Source organism: Macaca nemestrina, chromosome 7 (genome assembly GCF_043159975.1).
Source record: "Macaca nemestrina isolate mMacNem1 chromosome 7, mMacNem.hap1, whole genome shotgun sequence".
NCBI classification, from domain to species: domain Eukaryota; kingdom Metazoa; phylum Chordata; class Mammalia; order Primates; family Cercopithecidae; genus Macaca; species Macaca nemestrina.
The window spans coordinates 143,481,943-143,501,114 of NC_092131.1; the positions used below are offsets into that span (position 1 = coordinate 143,481,943).

General features: G+C 36.2%; 1 protein-coding gene across 1 annotated transcript in view; it reads left to right on the top strand.

The window, feature by feature from the left end:
* The window catches only part of LOC105489609 (ADAM metallopeptidase domain 10), a 154,266-nt gene that overhangs the window by 80,423 nt on the left and 54,671 nt on the right, over positions 1-19,172 (top strand). Inside the window, exon 5 of the mRNA XM_011754544.2 lies at positions 5,625-5,725. Within this exon, the coding sequence (XP_011752846.2) occupies positions 5,625-5,725 (101 nt within the window). The remainder of the gene's footprint in view (positions 1-5,624; positions 5,726-19,172) is intronic.

Genomic DNA, 19,172 nt, shown 5'->3' on the forward strand with positions numbered 1-19,172 from the left:
AATGGATGTGTAGATTGTTTCCTCTTTTTTACTGTTAAAAATTGCAACAGGTAACATTCTTGCACATATTTTCTCCCCTCAATATTTTTATGGTTATTTTCTTAAGATTAATTTCCTAGAAGTAGCATTGTGAGACATTTGCATTTTGATATATATTGCCAGATATCTCTTTAAAAAGGTTACATAGATTTATACTGTTAGACCTATAAATTAAATATTGACTTAATAATACCTTAGTGTATAGTCTGTGGACACACTTCCCCAATTACTTAACAAAAGTGTCTCCTATTTTTTTTTTTTTTTTTTAATACAGGATTTAATCAAGGTCTACACATTGCCGTTGATTGTCACATCTCTTTAGTCAGTATTACTCTTTTAACAGCTTAATTGAGGAAAAATTGATAGCAATAAGCTGCTTATATATAAAGTATATAATTTGATAACTTTCAACATATGCTTATGTCTATAAAACTATCATAGCATTTAAGATAGTGAACATGCCTATCACCCCCAAAAGCTTTCAGTGTAATTCTCTCCTCTACTCCCTGCTACCCTCTTGCACTGATCTCTAGGTTAGTTTGTGCTTTCTAAAATGTTATATAAACACAATTATACATTACGTACTCTTTAAGAAAATCTGGCTTTAACTCAGCATAAGTATTTTGGAATTCATCCATGTTGTATGTATTAAAAGTTAATTTTTTGTTGATAAATAGTAGTCTGTTGTGTGGATACCATGATTTATTAATACATTTGCCTGTTAAGGGACAGTTGGGTTGGGTTACTACAGACAAAATTACTATAAGGTTTTTTGTATTAACTCATCAAGTATTACTTGATTAAAGAGAAGATAAATTTTGAAGAGGCAAGGGGATGAAATAACTACTAAGGACCAAAAAGTCTTGCTGTGTTGCCTGAGCTCTAGAGAGGGGGCATTTGGAAACAAGACAAGCAAAATACCCAAATAATTTTAATTTAACCTAGTAGCATATGCAGCATATACATTCTCTCTCCTCCAAGCTGATAATACAACTTAGGTGTAATCTCCTAGAATTTTTTCCAGACCTCACAGTTCTGGGTATCCTCTCTTTACTGCTGTTTATGTATTGATGAGTCTTCCTTATCTTTTGAATCCAGTAGGTTACAGGTCTTGGTCATATGACTGACCTTTGAGAGGCATGGAAGGAAACCAGCTGTTGACTGGATGAGTAAATTAAATTCAACCTGTGTTTAATAACCTGTGAATGATTGCAGGGAGACCTTAACACTTGGGAAGTTGATACTTAAATGCCATGCTTGTTTACATGTTGGACACCTCAGCTAGACTGAAAGCTCTTGAGAATGCATGTTCTTTGTCATTTATTTTTGTATCCCTGTTGTTTGGCATATAATAATTTTTCTTATTTGTTTGCTTAATAAATTAATGCAATTAAAAATAACATTGACATGTGATTAGGAAATTTATGTGTACACAGGTCTTAATTTTGAATGTTCTGTATGTTATAGTCAATCTGTAAAGTAGTTAGGAATTTAGAGCACACTTTGCTGTAGAAACAATTTAAAGTGTTAGACAATTCTATTTATTGTAGGTGGAATGAAGGCTAAAAGGAGGTTAAGGGAACCAGCAGTTTACAGGTCTTTGGTTACCAGATGACCTTTGAAAAGAGGCATAGAAACCAGATACTGGCTGAAAAATTAAATTCAACAAGTATTTATTGTTTTGTGAATATACAGGAAAGAGAATTTTAAAATTTCCCCTGAAGATTAAAAACCTTCAGGGGAATTTTCAGTAATAGAGAGTCAAAATGTGGTAAATGCTACAACAAGAATGTCATCAAAGCCCTGGGGTAGTGCATACTACCTCAGTGAGGGAGCTTTAGGGAGATTTAGGAAGACTTCCCTGGGGAGGTGGAATTTGACTTGAACCTTGGAGATCTTTTGATTGCTAGAGGAGAGAATCTGTGATCACAGAAGGGTCAGCCCTGTTACTCTGGCTGCAACAATATTTCTTTTCAGTTGTCACAGCTTGGGAACTAGAGAAAGGAAAAGAGATTCACATGTTCTTTGGCCTAGAGTCACCCATTTATCCCTGTGTATAACTGTATAGTCCCAAGTCAAATACATGTAAATAATGGACACTTAAAGTTGGTATGTTACAAGTTTTCATTCCAAGTGTCAGTTGTAAGTTTTACAGGTTTAACAACTGATTAATTTGTTAATCAACATTTTTTGAGGGCCTAATCTGTACAAGACACTTTTAGAAACTATCCATACAATAATGAATAGGGCTAAGGTTCTTGCTTAAACACTTTAGAGTCGAGTAATTCTATTTGTAATTGATCAGAACAATAAAGCAACATTTCTCTGGTTGACCTGACTCCCATTATCCCTTTGGCTGCCAATACTAACCCTTTCTTTCTAAAACCCATGGGGTGGGGAGTGACATGCCTGGCCCTCCTCCTCATCTCTGTTTCCAGAGAGATCAGTGTTGTAAGTGCATGTGGAAAGTGGGGTCATCTTCAACTTCCTCCTTTTTCAAGGGACAATCACTCTGTGCTTTTCTTATGCCCACTTACCCTCCCAAAACAGAAATTAGACATGGGGATTGGGAAGACATGGGAATTGGTACTAGGGAGAAAGGACCTCCCATCCACTGGACTTAGGAGGAAGAACATTTGGAGTTCTTTCCTGTCTCCAAACTTTTCATTTCTTCTCAAAAGAAAAAAAAAAAAGCCTATCCTTTCTTCTACTCTCCATCAGTGAATCCTTGTTGATGTTGGCAACTTTAGGAATATATGGCGATTTTCATGGATAAGGACCCCACCCCATGATACTCTGGATATTAACAAAAGTAATTTTTATGCAAAATAATATTATTCTTTAGAAGTCATTCTATTTTAAATTCAATTAATGTAGATTTTTAAAAATTGGATTTGGTGATTCATGGCATATTATTGGAGGGATTACCACCCAGTTTTGACTATTAGAGAGTCATCTCATAGCCAGGGCCTTGGACCTAGCAGTTAAGTTTCTGAGCTGCCAGTCACATAAGGTGGAGGGGTACCCTGCTGGAAGTAGTGAGGATGCAAAAAGTGAGTATTTTATGCCTAGTTCTTTTTGACAGAGAATCTGAACTGTAAATATTCCTCCTCAAAAGAGTGGATGATTGAGAGTTAACTAGAGCTATTTCCTGCTTGAGGTAGAATCACAATATATGTACTATTTATATTTGTGTCTTGAACAGCAAAACAAAAGCAAGAGGCTGGCAGAGGAACTGGAAGAAAGGCAATAGATCTGAAGCTGATCTTTGTTTTAAATAGGCTGAATATTCTACACCCATGACTCATTCTTTGTGAAAGAATATGCTGTTTGGCCTTTTCGGGGGAACTACAGTGCATCCTATGATTTAGCATCTCAATGAGGGCTTATTCATTAGTTGAACAAAGGCTTTTTCTAGAAATGAGGATTATATTGTTAGTAATTTTAGAGGGAAAATGTCATTGTCCATTTTTATAGTTAATGTGGTGACCAAGGAAAACAGTGTCGTTTAGAAGTTTTGAAAGTATATGGGAAAAATTGTATGCTTGACCCTTTCTATTGGGAGAGTTTTGTGCTGACAGAATTTGAAGCATATATAAATACTGTTTTGTTGCTTTGGAAATATTTGGAAATTTTTTTTACCCTAAGTTTCAAGTTTTCAAAAGGAATTTATATTTTTAATTCATGATATTTGAAATTCAATTTATGAAGAAATAAAACACTAATTCTTTTAAAATTCTAATGTTTTAAGTAACAGTGTACTAAATAAATGTTTTATTTTTTTGTTCCCCTATACATTAATAACCAATGGTAAGTGAGTTTTAGTGTTTTGACAAAAGATTTTAAAGGTCACAGAACAATTGTAATTTTTTCCCCGTTGATTATTAAGATCATTTTGCATAGTTTCAGCTTGCATGGTCAGTTTTATGACTGGCAGTTACTGGTGTGGCAAAGTAAGAACTGCCTGGTGTTAACTAGGTGAATGAAATTGAGAATAGACTGGAAATTCAGTTGCTAGCTGGCATTAAGGAACTGCTTGAGGTTATAGATTATGACTTTTAAATGAGACTGGTCATAATTACTAGTTTTTCTTTAGCCTCATTCAGCTTCAGGAGGAGCTTCTCTCCTCCATAGTTACACTTCTGAAGTAAGAAAGACACCACTGCATTCACCATCAACTCCCTTCAAGGGTGTTGGGGTGGAGCACAAGGGAGTTGATGGTGAATGCAGTGGTGTAATTATAATAATAATTGACTATGGGATTTATTTATTTATTTATTTTTTTTTTTTTTTGAGACGGAGTCTCGCTCTTCGCCCAGGCTGGAGTGCAATGGCGCAATCTCGGCTCACTGCAAGCTCCTCCTCCCGGGTTCACGCCATTCTCCGGCCTCAGCCACCCGAGTAGCTGGGACTACAGGCGCCCACCACTGCGCCCGGCTAATTTTTTTCTATTTTTAGTAGAGACGGGGTTTCACCATGGTCTCGATCTCCTGACCTTGTGATCCGCCCGCCTCGGCCTTCCAAAGTGCTGGGATTACAGGCGTGAGCCACCGCGCCCGGCCTTGACTATGGGATTTAAACTAAATAAGGAAGAAAAAGAATATCTTGTGATAGACAAGAAGGTGGTAGCATTGAATTAAAGGGTCTTACTGATGTTAAAGGGTTGTTGCAGCCTAGAGGGAATGTGCTGAAAAGATAAGTGGTGGAAAGAAAGTAGAATACTGGAAGTTGAGATTATGAAGCATTTTCAGTTACCAATAATGACAAGTTCAGAAGTGTAATTACGGAAATGAGAAGCTGAGGTAGGAAAAAAATGATTGGAGAAAAGAACTGAGTGTATTGGAAAGATCATCGTCATGAATGATGAATGATGACGAGTGAATGATGAATGATGTCATCAGTCATGATGATGGGGTGGTGTCAGAGAGACTGACAGTGGGTCAGGATCTAAAAATAAGGAAATAAGGGCAGTAGTGACTTGGGTGACAACAAATGCCTGTAATAAGTTGAGGTAGTCAGTGATATAGTCTCATGACTGTAAAAATTGAGCTACTGTGAGAATAGTCTTAATGGTCCTAAGGGAGAAAGTGGTAGAAAGTCGTGTTTTGTGAAATGAGGGGTGGGGGAGTATCTTCCCAAGAATAGGAAGAGTTTTGGGGTTCTCCTTTATTTTTGCTAGTGTCCTCCTGATGGAGGTCAGGAATGCTGCAGAAGGATTCTCTTGACCCCTGCCAGATGATGAACCAGAAACATAGATATTCTCTTGATGACAGCCAAATTCAGTATATTGATGATAGGGTCAGAATAATGAGTGATTACTGTCCTTTTTTAGAAATCACAAATCATCTGTATGACAAAAAGCTCAAGACCAGTGGTTTTTATTGAGGGAGAACTTAGGAACCTGCTAGGTTTTAACATTAAAATGCCTAGCATAATGCCTTTTCCATAGGTACTCAATAAACATTTACGGTTTTCATTAGTTAAGACAGTTAAATTTTTATTTATAAGATTTATAAATAAAAATTATTTATAATTGGTTATACCTAAATATGTGACAGTAACGATGTTTCTTTTTTGTATTTTAGACTATCCCCATAAATACGGTCCTCAGGGGGGCTGTGCAGATCATTCAGTATTTGAAAGAATGAGGAAATACCAGATGACTGGTGTAGAGGAAGTAACACAGGTAAGGATTTTAACATTAGCTTGCATTTAGGAAATGGAAATGAACTTGAGGATGTATATCTACATTTAAAAATGTATGTTCTAGAATTTCTGAAAGATTTATACCACTATGGGGAGTGGTTTTTAATGCTCAAAGAGGCCAGGTAACAGGCCAGTAACAAAAAGATGGGGCTGAGGTTTGAATACAAATATATGTGACCCAAGAAAAATTACACGTCTAAAATATACTATCCTTTACATATTTTGTTATAAAAGAAAACAAATGTTTTATATAAATGTAAATATTTATATTAGTATTAAAATTAGAGTGACCACTTGCCTTGGCTTGCCAAGGTATTCCTCATTTTCAACACTGAACGTTGTGTGTTGACAGACAATCTGATTAGTCATGTTAATAAAAATCTCAGGGCTTTTCATATTTTAATTCTTCTTTTTTTCCCCTCCTTTTTCTTTAGTCATAGGTGACAGGTTATAGTTATTCAAAACATAAGTTCAAAATGAGAAAACATTTTTTCTTTTATGATAAAACATTTATTGTATATTTTGGACATCCTTTCTAAAAGTAGTATGGTAGAGTAATGTTTCCTGAGCCATGAATATTTGTATTCAGATCTATTCCTTGATCAGTAAAATGGCATAAACAGTTCTGTTTCAGGTGGGTCTTTCTAGTATTAAGTGAGATTTTATTTTTACATATATTGAAGAGATACATATTGATCTTCTGCCATATGTCAGAGACTGTGGAAAGTTCTGGGAATATGTGGAGATTACGATGAAGGCTTATTCTCAAAAGTTTATCGTTTAATTGGAGACACAGAGAAACAATTTAGAGTTGTGGGAGATAGAAGAGGATTAAGTATAGGATGATATTCTACACATAAGAGGAATAGCTGATCTAGCCTGATAAGTATTTGAAGGCAATAATCAGACCTTAAGAATAAGTAGGAGTTAGGTTGGCCACGAAGATATGGAAAGACTATTCCAAGCAGGAGGAACAGTACATACGAAGGCCAAGGAGACAGAAAGATCAGTAAAGAATTTTTAACATGGGGGTAGAGTTTAAGACTAGAGTTTAGGAGACTAATGAGAAGTTGTTGTAGTTACTCAGTTGAGAAGTGATAGGGGCTTGTACTGATGTATTGGCAATGTGGGTAGAGGGGATGAGATTACAGACTGTTAGATATGATAGAATTTAGCAGGGTGGCTTGATAAAATATTAAGATACAACAGTAGGTTGCATTTATTTATACCACGAGTAGATTACCAGAAATATAATGAAAGAGTGGATATTGTTAATAGTATCAGAGAATATTGTGTATTATAGAATAAATGTAACAAAGAATTATAAGACCTATATAAGGAAAATAAAAACTTTATAAAAATATTAAGGAAGATTGATTTTAAATGAATGGAGAGATATACCATATTTGGGAAATAATATTTAATATTATAAAAATGTCAGTTCTCCCTGTATTGATTTGTAGATTCAATGGTAGTCCAATACACATTACAACAGGCTTATTCACAACACTCAATGGGTCAAAAATGTTACGTGAAAAAGTAAGGACTAAGAAGAAGTAGGGCCCATTTAAAGATGATGAACAGGAAAGAGGGAAAGAGGATTTACCCTAGGAGGTATTAAGACTTGTAATAATAATTGAGAGTGTGATAGCACAGGGATGGACAGATTAACTAGTGGAATAAAAATGAGTGCTTAGAAAAAGACCCATGCATGTATGAAACTTTGTTATGTGGTAGAGATGCAATCCCAAATTAGTAAGGAAAGTAGTGGGTACCATTGAATACATGGATCCAGAAAAAAATGTTTATTTGAAAAAAAGTCGAAGTTGGATCACGATCCTACACCATATTTACAACAAAAAAGTCCAGATGGATTGAAGTATTAAATGTCTAAAATGAAAACTTTGAAACTTGTGGATTTCGCTTTCAAGCTGTGATAGAGTAACTGATATCTAACTAGGCTTTCTACAATAAACAACTAGAAAACCAGACAAAGTATTTCTTTCTTTCTTTTTTTTTTTTTCTGAGACGGAGTCTCGCTTTGTTGCCCAGGCTGGAGTGCAATGGCGCGATCTCAGCTCACTGCAAGCGCCGCCTCCCGGGTTCTCGCCCCCTCCCGAATTCACGCCATTCTCCTGCCTCAGCCTCCGAGTAGCTGGGACTACAGGCGTGCACCACCACGCCCGGCTAATTTTTTGTATTTTTAGTAGAGACAGAGTTTCACCGTGTTAGCCAGGATGATCTCGATCTCCTGACCTCATGATCCACCCACCTTGGCCTCCCAAAGTGCTGGGATTACAGGCATGAGCCACAGCGCCCTGTGTCAAACAAAATATTTCAAACAATTATTTTCAAACATTAGAAAACAAGCATTGCAGGATTGAGATCTCAGAGTGAGGAAATAAATATCTCTGTGATTTCCCTGACTTTTTGAGTGGAGTCGAAATTTCAGATATGACACACAGAAGGAGATCTCAAGAAGAGTAAGTACACAACAATGTTGCTAAGTTGAAGAGTTAGAAGTAAGAATTCAGGAAGACTGAGGTGTCTGGACTTACAGGCACAATACCTGAGAGGAGAGAGCTTTGCTGAGAAAAAGCTCCAGATATCTGCACAGGTGTTGCCTTCCTTGAGTCTTAACTGAATACTAAGCTGTGCCTGCCTGCACAGGATGAAATTCTTTGAGAAAACTATGAGACAAAGAAAAACTACTGGGACTCTGTGAAATGAACAACTATCAAAAACAGTACTTGGGCCGGGTGTGGGTGGTTCATGCCTGTAATCCCAGCATTTTAGAAGGCTGAGGCAGGAGGATCACTTGAGGCCAGGAGTGCGAGACCAGCCTGGGCAACCTAGCCAGATCTCATCTCCATAATTTTTTTTTTTTTTCTAATTAGCTGAGTGTGGTGGTGAGTACCTATAGTCTCAGCTACTCTGGAGGCTGAGACAAGAGGATTTCTTGAGCCCAGGAGGTTGAGGCTGCTGTGATCCATAATTGTGCCATGGCACCCCAGTCCGGGCAGCAGTGCGAGACCCTGTCTCTCAAAAAATTACACTTAGTAGATACCTCAAGCCATGGTAGCAGGGCTAACCTAGCCCTAGAGTAGAAGTTACTTCAGACCTGCCCTTCCTAAGCAGAAAAACAAGCCTCAAAAATGTCAAACTGCTTTTCAAATAAATTAGCTGTCTGTCAGAGAAAAGCTCAATAATATTTCTTTAAGGAGGACATTAAGTCCAGATACTCAACAATATAACAGTGTTCAACATTCAAAGAACATTACTAGATGACAAGAAACTGAAAAATATGATTCATAATAATAAGAAAAGCCACCTAAATAGAAACACAACCAGTAATTACAGACATTAACAGGCAAGGACTTTAAAATAACTATTATTAGTATGTTCAAAGAATTAAAGACATGAACACAAAAAGGAGAGAATGGAAATTCTAATAAAAAACCAAAGGAACTTCTAGGGTGAAAAGTATGTTATCTGAAGTAAAAAATTTATTGGATAGGCTTAAAAGAAAATTAATTACTGCGGAACTCAATATGAGTATACTTGAATAAAGGAAAATGAAACAATAGACAGTATCCATATCTAAGCACAGAAGAAAATAATAGACGTCCGGGGGAAGAGATGCAGAAAAAAAATTAAAAAAATAATGCCTCCAAATTTTTCAGATATGAAGAAAAATTTCAATTCATGGTCCAAGAAACTCAATGAAACACATGCAGGATGAACACAAAGAAAACCATACCAGGGTATATTGCAATTAAATTATTGGAAACACCTGAAAATCATAAAAAACCATAAAAGCAGCCAGAGAAAAGGAGATAAATTTATATACAGGGGAACAAAGAGAAGTATAACTGGTGACTGCTCATCACACAGTGCAAACTGGAAGACACAGAATAACATCTTCAAAGTGTTGAAAGAAAATCTGCCGAACTAGGATTCTATATTCAGTGAAAATAATTTTCAAAAACAAGGGCAAATTAAATATCTTTTTAAATAAAAATTGAGAGAATTTGTGTCTAAGTGACCTACACTGTAAGAAACATTAAAGGAAGTTCTTCAGGTAGAAAAAGATACCAGATGGAAACTCAGATATACACAGAGGAGTGAAGAACATAAAATAGTAACTATATCGATAAATATTAAGCAGTTTTTTTTCTCATTTAAAAAAATCTTCAATAGATTATTACCTAAGTCAAAATAGTAAGGTATAATGGATTTTGTAATATACAGAGAATCAGAATTTATGACAGTAGCACAAAGGACAAGAGAAAGAAGAATGGAAGTATGTTTCTTAAACAATTTGTGAAGTGGTGTAATTTTGGCAGGTAAACTGTGCCGTGATAAAGATGGATATTGTAAACCCTAGAGCTGGGGTCAGCAAACTACTGCCTGTGGGCCAACTGTTTGCTTTTGTAAGTAAAGTTTTATTAGAACACAGCTACACCTATTCATTGATAGGTTGTCTATGGCTGCTTTTACATTATAGTGGCAGAGTTGAGTAGTTGTGATAGAGAACAACTACATGTTGCTTAAAAGTCTAAATGTTTACTATTAGGCCTTTTAAGAAAAAGTTTGCAGGAATTTCCTCTGCCCTGGAGCAACCATTGAGAAAAGAAAAGGAAATAATTTAACAGGTTAATAAAATAAATCAAATGTAATTAAAAACAGTTAAGAGAAGTTAGGAAAAAGAGAAAAAAACAAAAAACAGATGGAACAAATAGAAAATAAATAGCAAGATGGTAAGTTTAAATCTAATCATATGAATGTATTAAATATAAATGGACTGCTGAGGTGTGACGATTGCTTGAGGCCAAAAGTTCAAGACTAACCTGGCCAACATAGTGAGACCCTGTCTCTGTTTTTTTTAACTAAAAAAATACAAATGGACTAAGCACATTAAGAAACTGAGATGGTTAGAGTGATTTAAAAAAAAAGCCAGACCAAATTAGTCTAAAAGAAATGCAATTTAAATGAAAAGACACAGTTTTAACATTTAAAGAGCTAGGTGAGATGGTTCACTCCTGTAGTCACAGCTTGTCGGATGCTGAGGTAGGAGGATTGCTTGAATATAGAAGGTTGAGAGTGCAGTGAGCCATGATTGATTGCGCCAGTATAGTGTACTCCAGCCCAGGCCACAGAGTGAGAACCTATTTAAAAAAAAAAAAAAAACTTATTGTTTTGGATTTGGGTCATAAAATGATGGAAAAGAAATTGGGTTTAGTTAATTATGCTATGTATTAATTTATGGATCCATATTCTCAGAGTTTATCATTAAGGACAGTCTTAAAGTCCTTAAGAAAATACAGAGAAAACGGCCGGGTGTGTTGGCTCACACCTGTAATCCCAGCAGTTTGGGAGGCCGAGGCAGCAGGATCACGAGGTCAGAAGATTGAGACCTTCCTAACACAGGTGAAACCCCATCTCTATTAGAAATACAAAAACAAAATTAGCTGGGCATGGTGGCAGGCACCTGTAGTCCCAGTTACTTGGGAGGTTGAGGTGGGAGAATGGCAGGAACCCGGGAGGTGGAGCTTGCAGTGAGCTGAGATCGCATCACTGCACTCGTGACAGAGTGAGACTCTGCCTCAAAAATAAATAAATAAATAAAATAAATAAATAAGGAGAAAACTTCACATTTTATGAGGCCAGTGTTACTTTGATAGTCATACCAAACAGAGACATTACAAGAAAACTAAGCTACAGGCCAATATTCCTCATGAATGTAAAAGTAAAATTTCTTAAAATATTAGCAAGTGAAATCCAGCAATATGTTAAAAAATAACACATTATGCTCAAATGAAGTTTATACCAGAAGTGCAAAATTAACATTAGAAAATTTGTGTAATCCACCACATAAACATAATAAAGGATGAAACCCCTCTGATTATCTCAGTAGACTAGTAAAAAACATTGCCAAATTTTAACACTCAACACATGGCAAACTAAAAATAGAAGGAAGCTTTCTTAGGCTAGTAAGAGCTTTTATAAAAACCTACAGCTGATACCATGCTTAAAAGTGAGAGACTAAGTCCTTTTCCTTTGAGACCACGAATAAAAGCTTTTTTTTTTTTTTTTTGAAACGGAGTCTCACTCTGTCACCCAGGGTGGAGTGCTGTGGCATGATCTTGGCCCACTGCAACCTCTACCTCCCAGGTTCAAGTGATTCTCCCGCCTCAACTTCCTGAGTAGCTGGGATTACAGGTGCGTACCACCACATCCACCACTTTTGTGTATTTTTGGTAGAGATGGGGTTTCACCATGTTGCTCAGGCTGGTCTTGAACTTTTGACCTCATGATCTGCGCGCCTCGGCCTCCCAAAGTGCCAGAATTACAGGTGTGAGCCACTGCGCTCAGCCAAGGAACAGAAACTTTTACTCAGCATTGTACTGAAAGTCCTAGCCACCATAATAAGGCAAGAAAAATAAATGAAAGGCATACAGATTATAAAGGAAGTGGTTAAAGGTAATACAAGAGTATACCTAGAAAAAGTTGCTAGAATCAATAAGCAGACTTATCAAGGACATAGACTAAAAGTTGATATAATCAGTTGTATTCTATATACTGGCAATGAATATTTAGAAAATGAAAAAAATAAGTAAAACAGCATCAAAATATAAAATATGTAGAATAAATTTAACAAAATATGTGCAAGATGTGTACATGAAAAACTAGAAAATATTGCCAAGAAAAATTAAAGATCTAAATAAATTGAGAAATGTACTCTGTTTGTGGTTGGAATCCTCAATGTTAGTATGTCACTTCTCCCCAAGTTGTTCTGCAGATTCAGTGCAGTCAGTATCAAGACTTGCAGTGGACATTTATCTAGTAACTGACAAACTGATTCTAAAAGTTATACTGAAAGGTAAAAGACCTAGAATAGACAAAACAATTTTCAAAAAAGAACAAGGATGGAAGATTCAATAGTATTTGGTTTTTAAGACTTAGTATAAAGTTACAGGAATCAAGATAGGGTCATCTTGGCCTAAGGGTAAACATATAGGTAAATGTAGCAACATAGAGAGTTCACATGGTCAGTTGATTTTTGCAAAAGTCCCAAGGTAATTTAAAAGAGGAAAGAACAGTCTTTTCAACAAATGGTACTGGAACAACTGGATATCCATATGAAAAAAAAATTGAGATTCACCTATACTTCACACCTTATACAAAAATTAACTCAAAATGGAAAGTAGACCTATATGCTAAAGCTAAAACTAAAACTAGGGAAAAACATAGGAGAAATTTTTGTGACTTGTGATAACAATTTCTCAAGGCACAAAAATTCCCTATGAAAAGCATGTAAACTGGACTTCATCAAAATGAAAAACCTTGCTGCAAAAAACATAGTTAAGAAAAATATGAAAACAAGCCATAGACTGAGAAAATGTCCACAATATCTCTGATAAAAGTCTTTTTTTCCAGAATACGTAAAGAACTGTTATAACTCAATTAAAAAAAAAAAAAAAAGCACAAATGCCAATTAAAAAATGGACAGTGCACCTGGAAAGCCTTTCCAAGAAGGATAGGCACAAATAAGCCCAGACTGGGATGACTACAGTAAATACATAACTCCTCATTGCCCAGACATGAACCACCATCCACAAGCGTCCAGACCATCCAGGAAAACATGACTTCACCAAATAAACTAAATAAGGCACTAGGAACAAATCCTGAAGAATGGATCCATAGATAGGTGACCTTTCAGACAGAGAATTAAAAATAGCTGTTTTGAAGAAACTCAGAGAAGTTCAAGATAACACAGAGAAGGAATTCAGAATACTATCAGATAAATTTAAAAAACAAATTGAAATAATTAAAAAGAATCAAGCAGAAATTCTAGAGTTGAAAAATGCAATTGATGTACTGAAGAATGCATCAGAGTCTCTTAGTAACAGAATTGATAAAAGAATTACTGAGCTTAAAGACAACTTTGAAAATATAAAGTCAGAGACAAAAGAAAAAGGAATACTCTAAAAGAATGAAGAACACCTATAATATCTAGGAAATAGCCTCAAAAGGGCAAACGTAAGAATCATGTCCTTAAAGAGGAGGTAGAGAAAGAGATAAGGGTAAAAAGTTTATTCAAAGGGATAATACCAGAGAACTTCTCAAACCTAGAAAAAGATATGAACATGAAAGTGTAAGGAGGTTATGAAACACTAAGCAGATTTAACCCAATGAAGACTAACTCAAGGCATTTAATAATCAAACCAGCAAAGGCCATAAAGAAAAGGTCCTAAAAGCAGCAAGAAAAAAGAAACAAATAACCTACAGTGGAGCTCTAATAGATTTGGCAGCAGACTTTTCAGTGGAAATTTTACAGGCCAGGAGAGAGTGGCATGATGTGTTTAAAGTGCTGAAGGAAAAAATTTTTTATCCTATAGCAGTGTATTCAGGGAAATAGCCTTCAAACACGAAGGAGAAATAAAGACTTTCCCAGACAAACAAAAATGGATAGATTTCATCAACACCAGACTTGTCCTACAAGAAGTGCTAAGGAGAGTACTTCAGTCAGAAAGAAAAGGATGTGAATGAGCAGTAAGAAATAATACGATGATATAAAACTCACTGGTAATAATAAGTACACAGAATATTGTGTATCTGTTATTGTATATAAATTGCTCATATCTTGAGTAGAAAGACCAAATGATGAACTGATAAAAAATAACTTTTCAGGATATAGACACTACAATAAGGCATGAATAGAAACAAGATTAAAAAGCAGGGGGACAAAGTTAAAGTTTTTATTAGTCTTCTTTTTGCTTCTTTATGCAATCACTGTTGTCATCAGTTTAAAATGATGATTGTAAGATAGTATTTGCAAGCCTCATGGTAACTTCAAATCAAAAAACATACGATAGATACACAAAATAAAAAGCCAGAAATTAAATCATACCACCGGAGAAAATCAGCTTCACTAGAGGGAAGACAGGAAGGAAAGAAGGAAGAGAAGGCCACAAAACAACCAGAAACAAATAACAAAATAGCAGGAGTAAGTCCTTACTTATCAGTAATAACACTGAATGTCAATAAACCAAACTCTCTAATCAAAAGACATAGAGTAGCTAAATGGATTAAAAAACCCCAAAGATCCAGTGATCTATTGCATACAAGAAACACATTTTACCTGTAAAGGTACACATAGACTGAAAACAAAATGGTGGAAAAAGATATTCCATTCCAGTGGAAACCAGAAGAGCAGGAATAGCTATACTTGTATCAGTCAAAATAGATTTCAGGACAAAAACTGTAAGAGACAAAGACGGTCACTATATCATTATAAAAGGGGCCAGGCCTGGTAGCTCATGCCTGTAATCTTAGCAGTTTGGGAGGCTGAGGTGGGCGGATCACCTGAGGCCAGGAGTTTAAGACCACTCTGGCCAACATGATGAAGTCCTGTCTCTATTAAAAATACAAAAATTAGCTGGGTGTGGTGGTGGGCATCTGTAATCCCAGCTACTTGGGAGGCTGAGGGAGGAGAATCACTTGAACCCAGGAGATGGAGGTTGCAGTGAGCTGAGATCGGGCCACTGCACTCCAGTCTGAGTGACAGACCAAGACTCTGTCTCAAAAAAAAAAAAAAAAAAAAAAAAAAAAAATATATATATATATATATATATATATATATATATATATGTGTCAAGGAGTCAATTCAGCAAGAGGATTTAACAACTGTAAAAATATATATTAATATAGTTTGGATATTTGTCTCTGCTCAAACCTTCTGTTGAATTGTAATCCTCAGTGCTGGAGGTGGGACCTGGTGGGAGGTGTTTGGATCGTGGGGGCAGATCCCCCATGGCTTGGTGCTGTTTTTGTGATAGTGAGTTCTCGTGAGAATTGGTGGTTTAGAAGTGTGTGGCACCTCCCCCTACAGACACTCTTGCTTGCTCCTGCTTCCAGCGTGTCATGTGCCTGCTCCCCCTTCACCTTCTGCCCATGCTTACAAGCTTTCTGAGACCTCTCTAGAAGCCAAGCAGATGCCAGCACCATGCTTCCTGTAAAGCCTGCAGAACCATGAGCCAATTAAACCTCTTTTCTTGATAAATTACTCAGTCTCAGTTATTTCTTTATAACAACGCAAAAATGGCCTAATACATATATGTACCCAACACTGGAACACACAGATATGTAAAGCAAATATTATTAGAGCTAAAGAGAGAGATATTTCAATACAATAATAGCTGAAGACTTTAATACCCCACTTTCAGCACAATGGATAGACCTTCCAGACAGAAAATCAACAAAGAAACATTGGACTTAATCTTCAGTATAGAACAAATGGACCTAATAGGTATTTATAGACCATTTCATCCAATGGCTACAGAATACACATTTTTTTCTCCTCAGCACCTGGGTCATTCTCAAGAATAGACCATATGTTTGGTTATAAAACAAGTCTTCAAACGTTCAAAAAATTGCAATAATATCAGGTATCTTCTCTGACTACACTCGAATAAAACTAGAAATCAATAACAAAAGGAGTCTTTGAAACTATACAATTACATGGAAAGTAAACCATATGCTCCTGAATGACCAGTAGGTGAGTGAAAAAATTAAAAAGAAAATTGGAAAATTTCTTGAAAGAATTGATAATGGAAACACAACTTACTGGCTGGGAGTGGTGGCTCATGTCTGTAATTCCAGCACTTTAGCAAGCTGATGTGGAATGATCATTTGAGCCCAGGAGTTTGACACCAGCCTGGGGTCTGTAGTGAGAACTTTTCTTTACAAAAAGTTTTAAAAGTAGCCAGGTATGGTGGTGCATGCCTTTAGTCCCAGGTCCTTGGGAGGCTGAGACAGGAGGATTGCTTGAACCCAGGAGGAGGAGGTTGCAATGAGCAAGATTGTGCCACTGTACTGCAGCCTGGGCAACAGAGGGAGATGCCGTCTCAAAAAAACAAAGAAAACACAACATACCAAAACCTATGGGATACAGTAAAAGTAGTACTAAGAGGAAAGTTTATGTAGCTATAAATGCCTGCATCCAGAAAGAAAGAAAACTTCAAATAAATACCCTAATGATGCATTTTGCAAGAGCAAACCAAACCCAAAATTAGTAGAAGAAAAGAAATAATAAAGATCAGAGCAGAAGTAAATGAAATAGAAATGAAGACAATATAAAAGATCAAAGAAACAAAAAGTTGTTTTTTGAAATCATAAAATTGATAAACCTTTAGCCAGACTAAGAAAAAAAGAAGACCTAAATAAATAAAATCAGAGATGAAAAAGGAGACGTGTTGTAAGTGGTATAGATGAAATTCAAAGGATCATTAGTGGGTACATTGAGCAACTATATGCCAATAAATTGCAAAATGTAGAGGAAATGGATACATTTTTAGACACATACAACCTACCAAGATTGAACCATGATGTTCAAAACCTGAACAGACCAATGACAAATAATGAAATTGAATCTGTAATAAAAAGTCTTCCAGTAACGAAAAGCCTGGGACCCAGGGGCTTCACTGTTGAATTCTACCAAATATTTAAAGTATAACTAATACCAATTGTACTGAAACGATTCCAAAAAATAAAGCAGGAGGGAAAATTTCAAACTCATTCTAGGAGGCCAGTATTACTCTGATACCAAAACCAGATAAAGGCAGCAAAAAAAGAAAACGGCAGGCCATCATGTCTCATGAATATTGATGGAAAAATTACCAACAAAATGCTAGCAAACTGAATCAGCAATTCATTAAAAAGATCATTCATCATGACTAAGTGGGATTTATCCCAGGGATGCAAGAATGGTTCAATGTATGCAAATCAGTCAGTGTGATACATCATAACAGAATGAAGGACAAAAGTTATATGATCATTTCAACTGATGCTGAAAAAGCAGTTGATAAAATTCAACATCCCTTCATGATAAAAATGCTCAAAAAATTGTGTATAGAAGGTACGTCTTTGGGAGGCCGAGACGGGCGGATCACGAGGTCAGGAGATCAAGACCATCCTGGCTAACAAGGTGAAACCCCATCTCAACTAAAAAATACAAAAAATAACTAGCCGGGCGAGGTGGCGGGCGCCTGTAGTCCCAGCTACTCGGGAGGCTGAGGCAGGAGAATGGCGTAAACCCGGGAGGCGGAGCTTGCAGTGAGCTGAGATCCGGCCACTGCATCCCAGCCTGGGTGACAGAGCGAGACTCCCTCTCAAAAAAAAAAAAAAAAAAAAAAAAAAAAAAAAGAAGGTACGTATCTCAACATAATAAAAGTGATATACAGCAGATCCATAGCTAGTATCATACTGAATGGGCAAAAACTGAAAGCCTTTTTTGTAAGATTGGGAACACAAGAAAGATGCCTACTTTCACCACTGTTACTCAACATAGTACTGGAAGTCCTAGCTAGAGCAGTCAGAGAAGTGAGAGAAATAAAGTGCCCCTAGATTGGAAATGAAGAAGTCAAAATATCCTTGTTTGCAGATGATATAATCTTATATTTGGAAAAACCTGAAGACTCCACCAAAAAACTATTAGAACTGACAAACAAATACAGTAAAGTTGCAGGATACAAAGTCAACATAAAAATATCAGTAGCATTTCTACTGTTGTTTCCAACAACAGTCTGAAAAAGAAAAGCAATCCTATTTGCAATAACCACAAATAAAGTTACATACCTAGGAATTAACCAAAGAAGTGAAAGATCTCTACAATGAAAAGTATAAAACACTGATGAAAGAAATCGAAGAGGACACAAAAAAATGGAAGGACATTCTATGTTCATATATTGGAAGAATCAGTGTTGTTAAAATGTTCATATTACAAAAAGCAATACAGTTGCTACCAAAATACCATTGTCATTCTTCACAGAAATAGAAAAAACCATTTGAAATGTTTTATGGAGCCAGAAGAAACTCAGAATGACCAATGCTGTTGAGCAAAAAGAACAAAATTGGAGGAATCCTATTACCTGACTTCAGATTATACTGTAGAGCTGTAGTAACTGAACAACATGGCACTGGCATGAAAACAGACACATAGACCCATGGAACAGAATAGAGACCTCAGAAACAAATTGATACACCTACAGTGCATTTTTTACAGTGGCGCCAAAAACACACATTGGGGTAAAGATAATCTCTTCAATAAATGGTGCTGGGAAAACTGGATATCGGTATGCAGAGGAATGAAACTAAACCTCTATTTCTCACCATATACAACAATCGAATAAAAATGAATTAAGACTTAAATTTAAGTGCTCAACTGTGAGACTGCTACAAGAAAACATTGAAGAAACTCCCCACTTTATGTGGACAAGAATTTATTGAGTAAAACCCCATAAGCACAGGCAGCCAAAGCAAAAATGGACAAATGGATCACATCAAGTTAAAAGCTTCGGCTCAGCAAAGGATACAATTAACAAAGTGAAGAGACAACCCACATAATGGGAGAAAATATTTGCAAA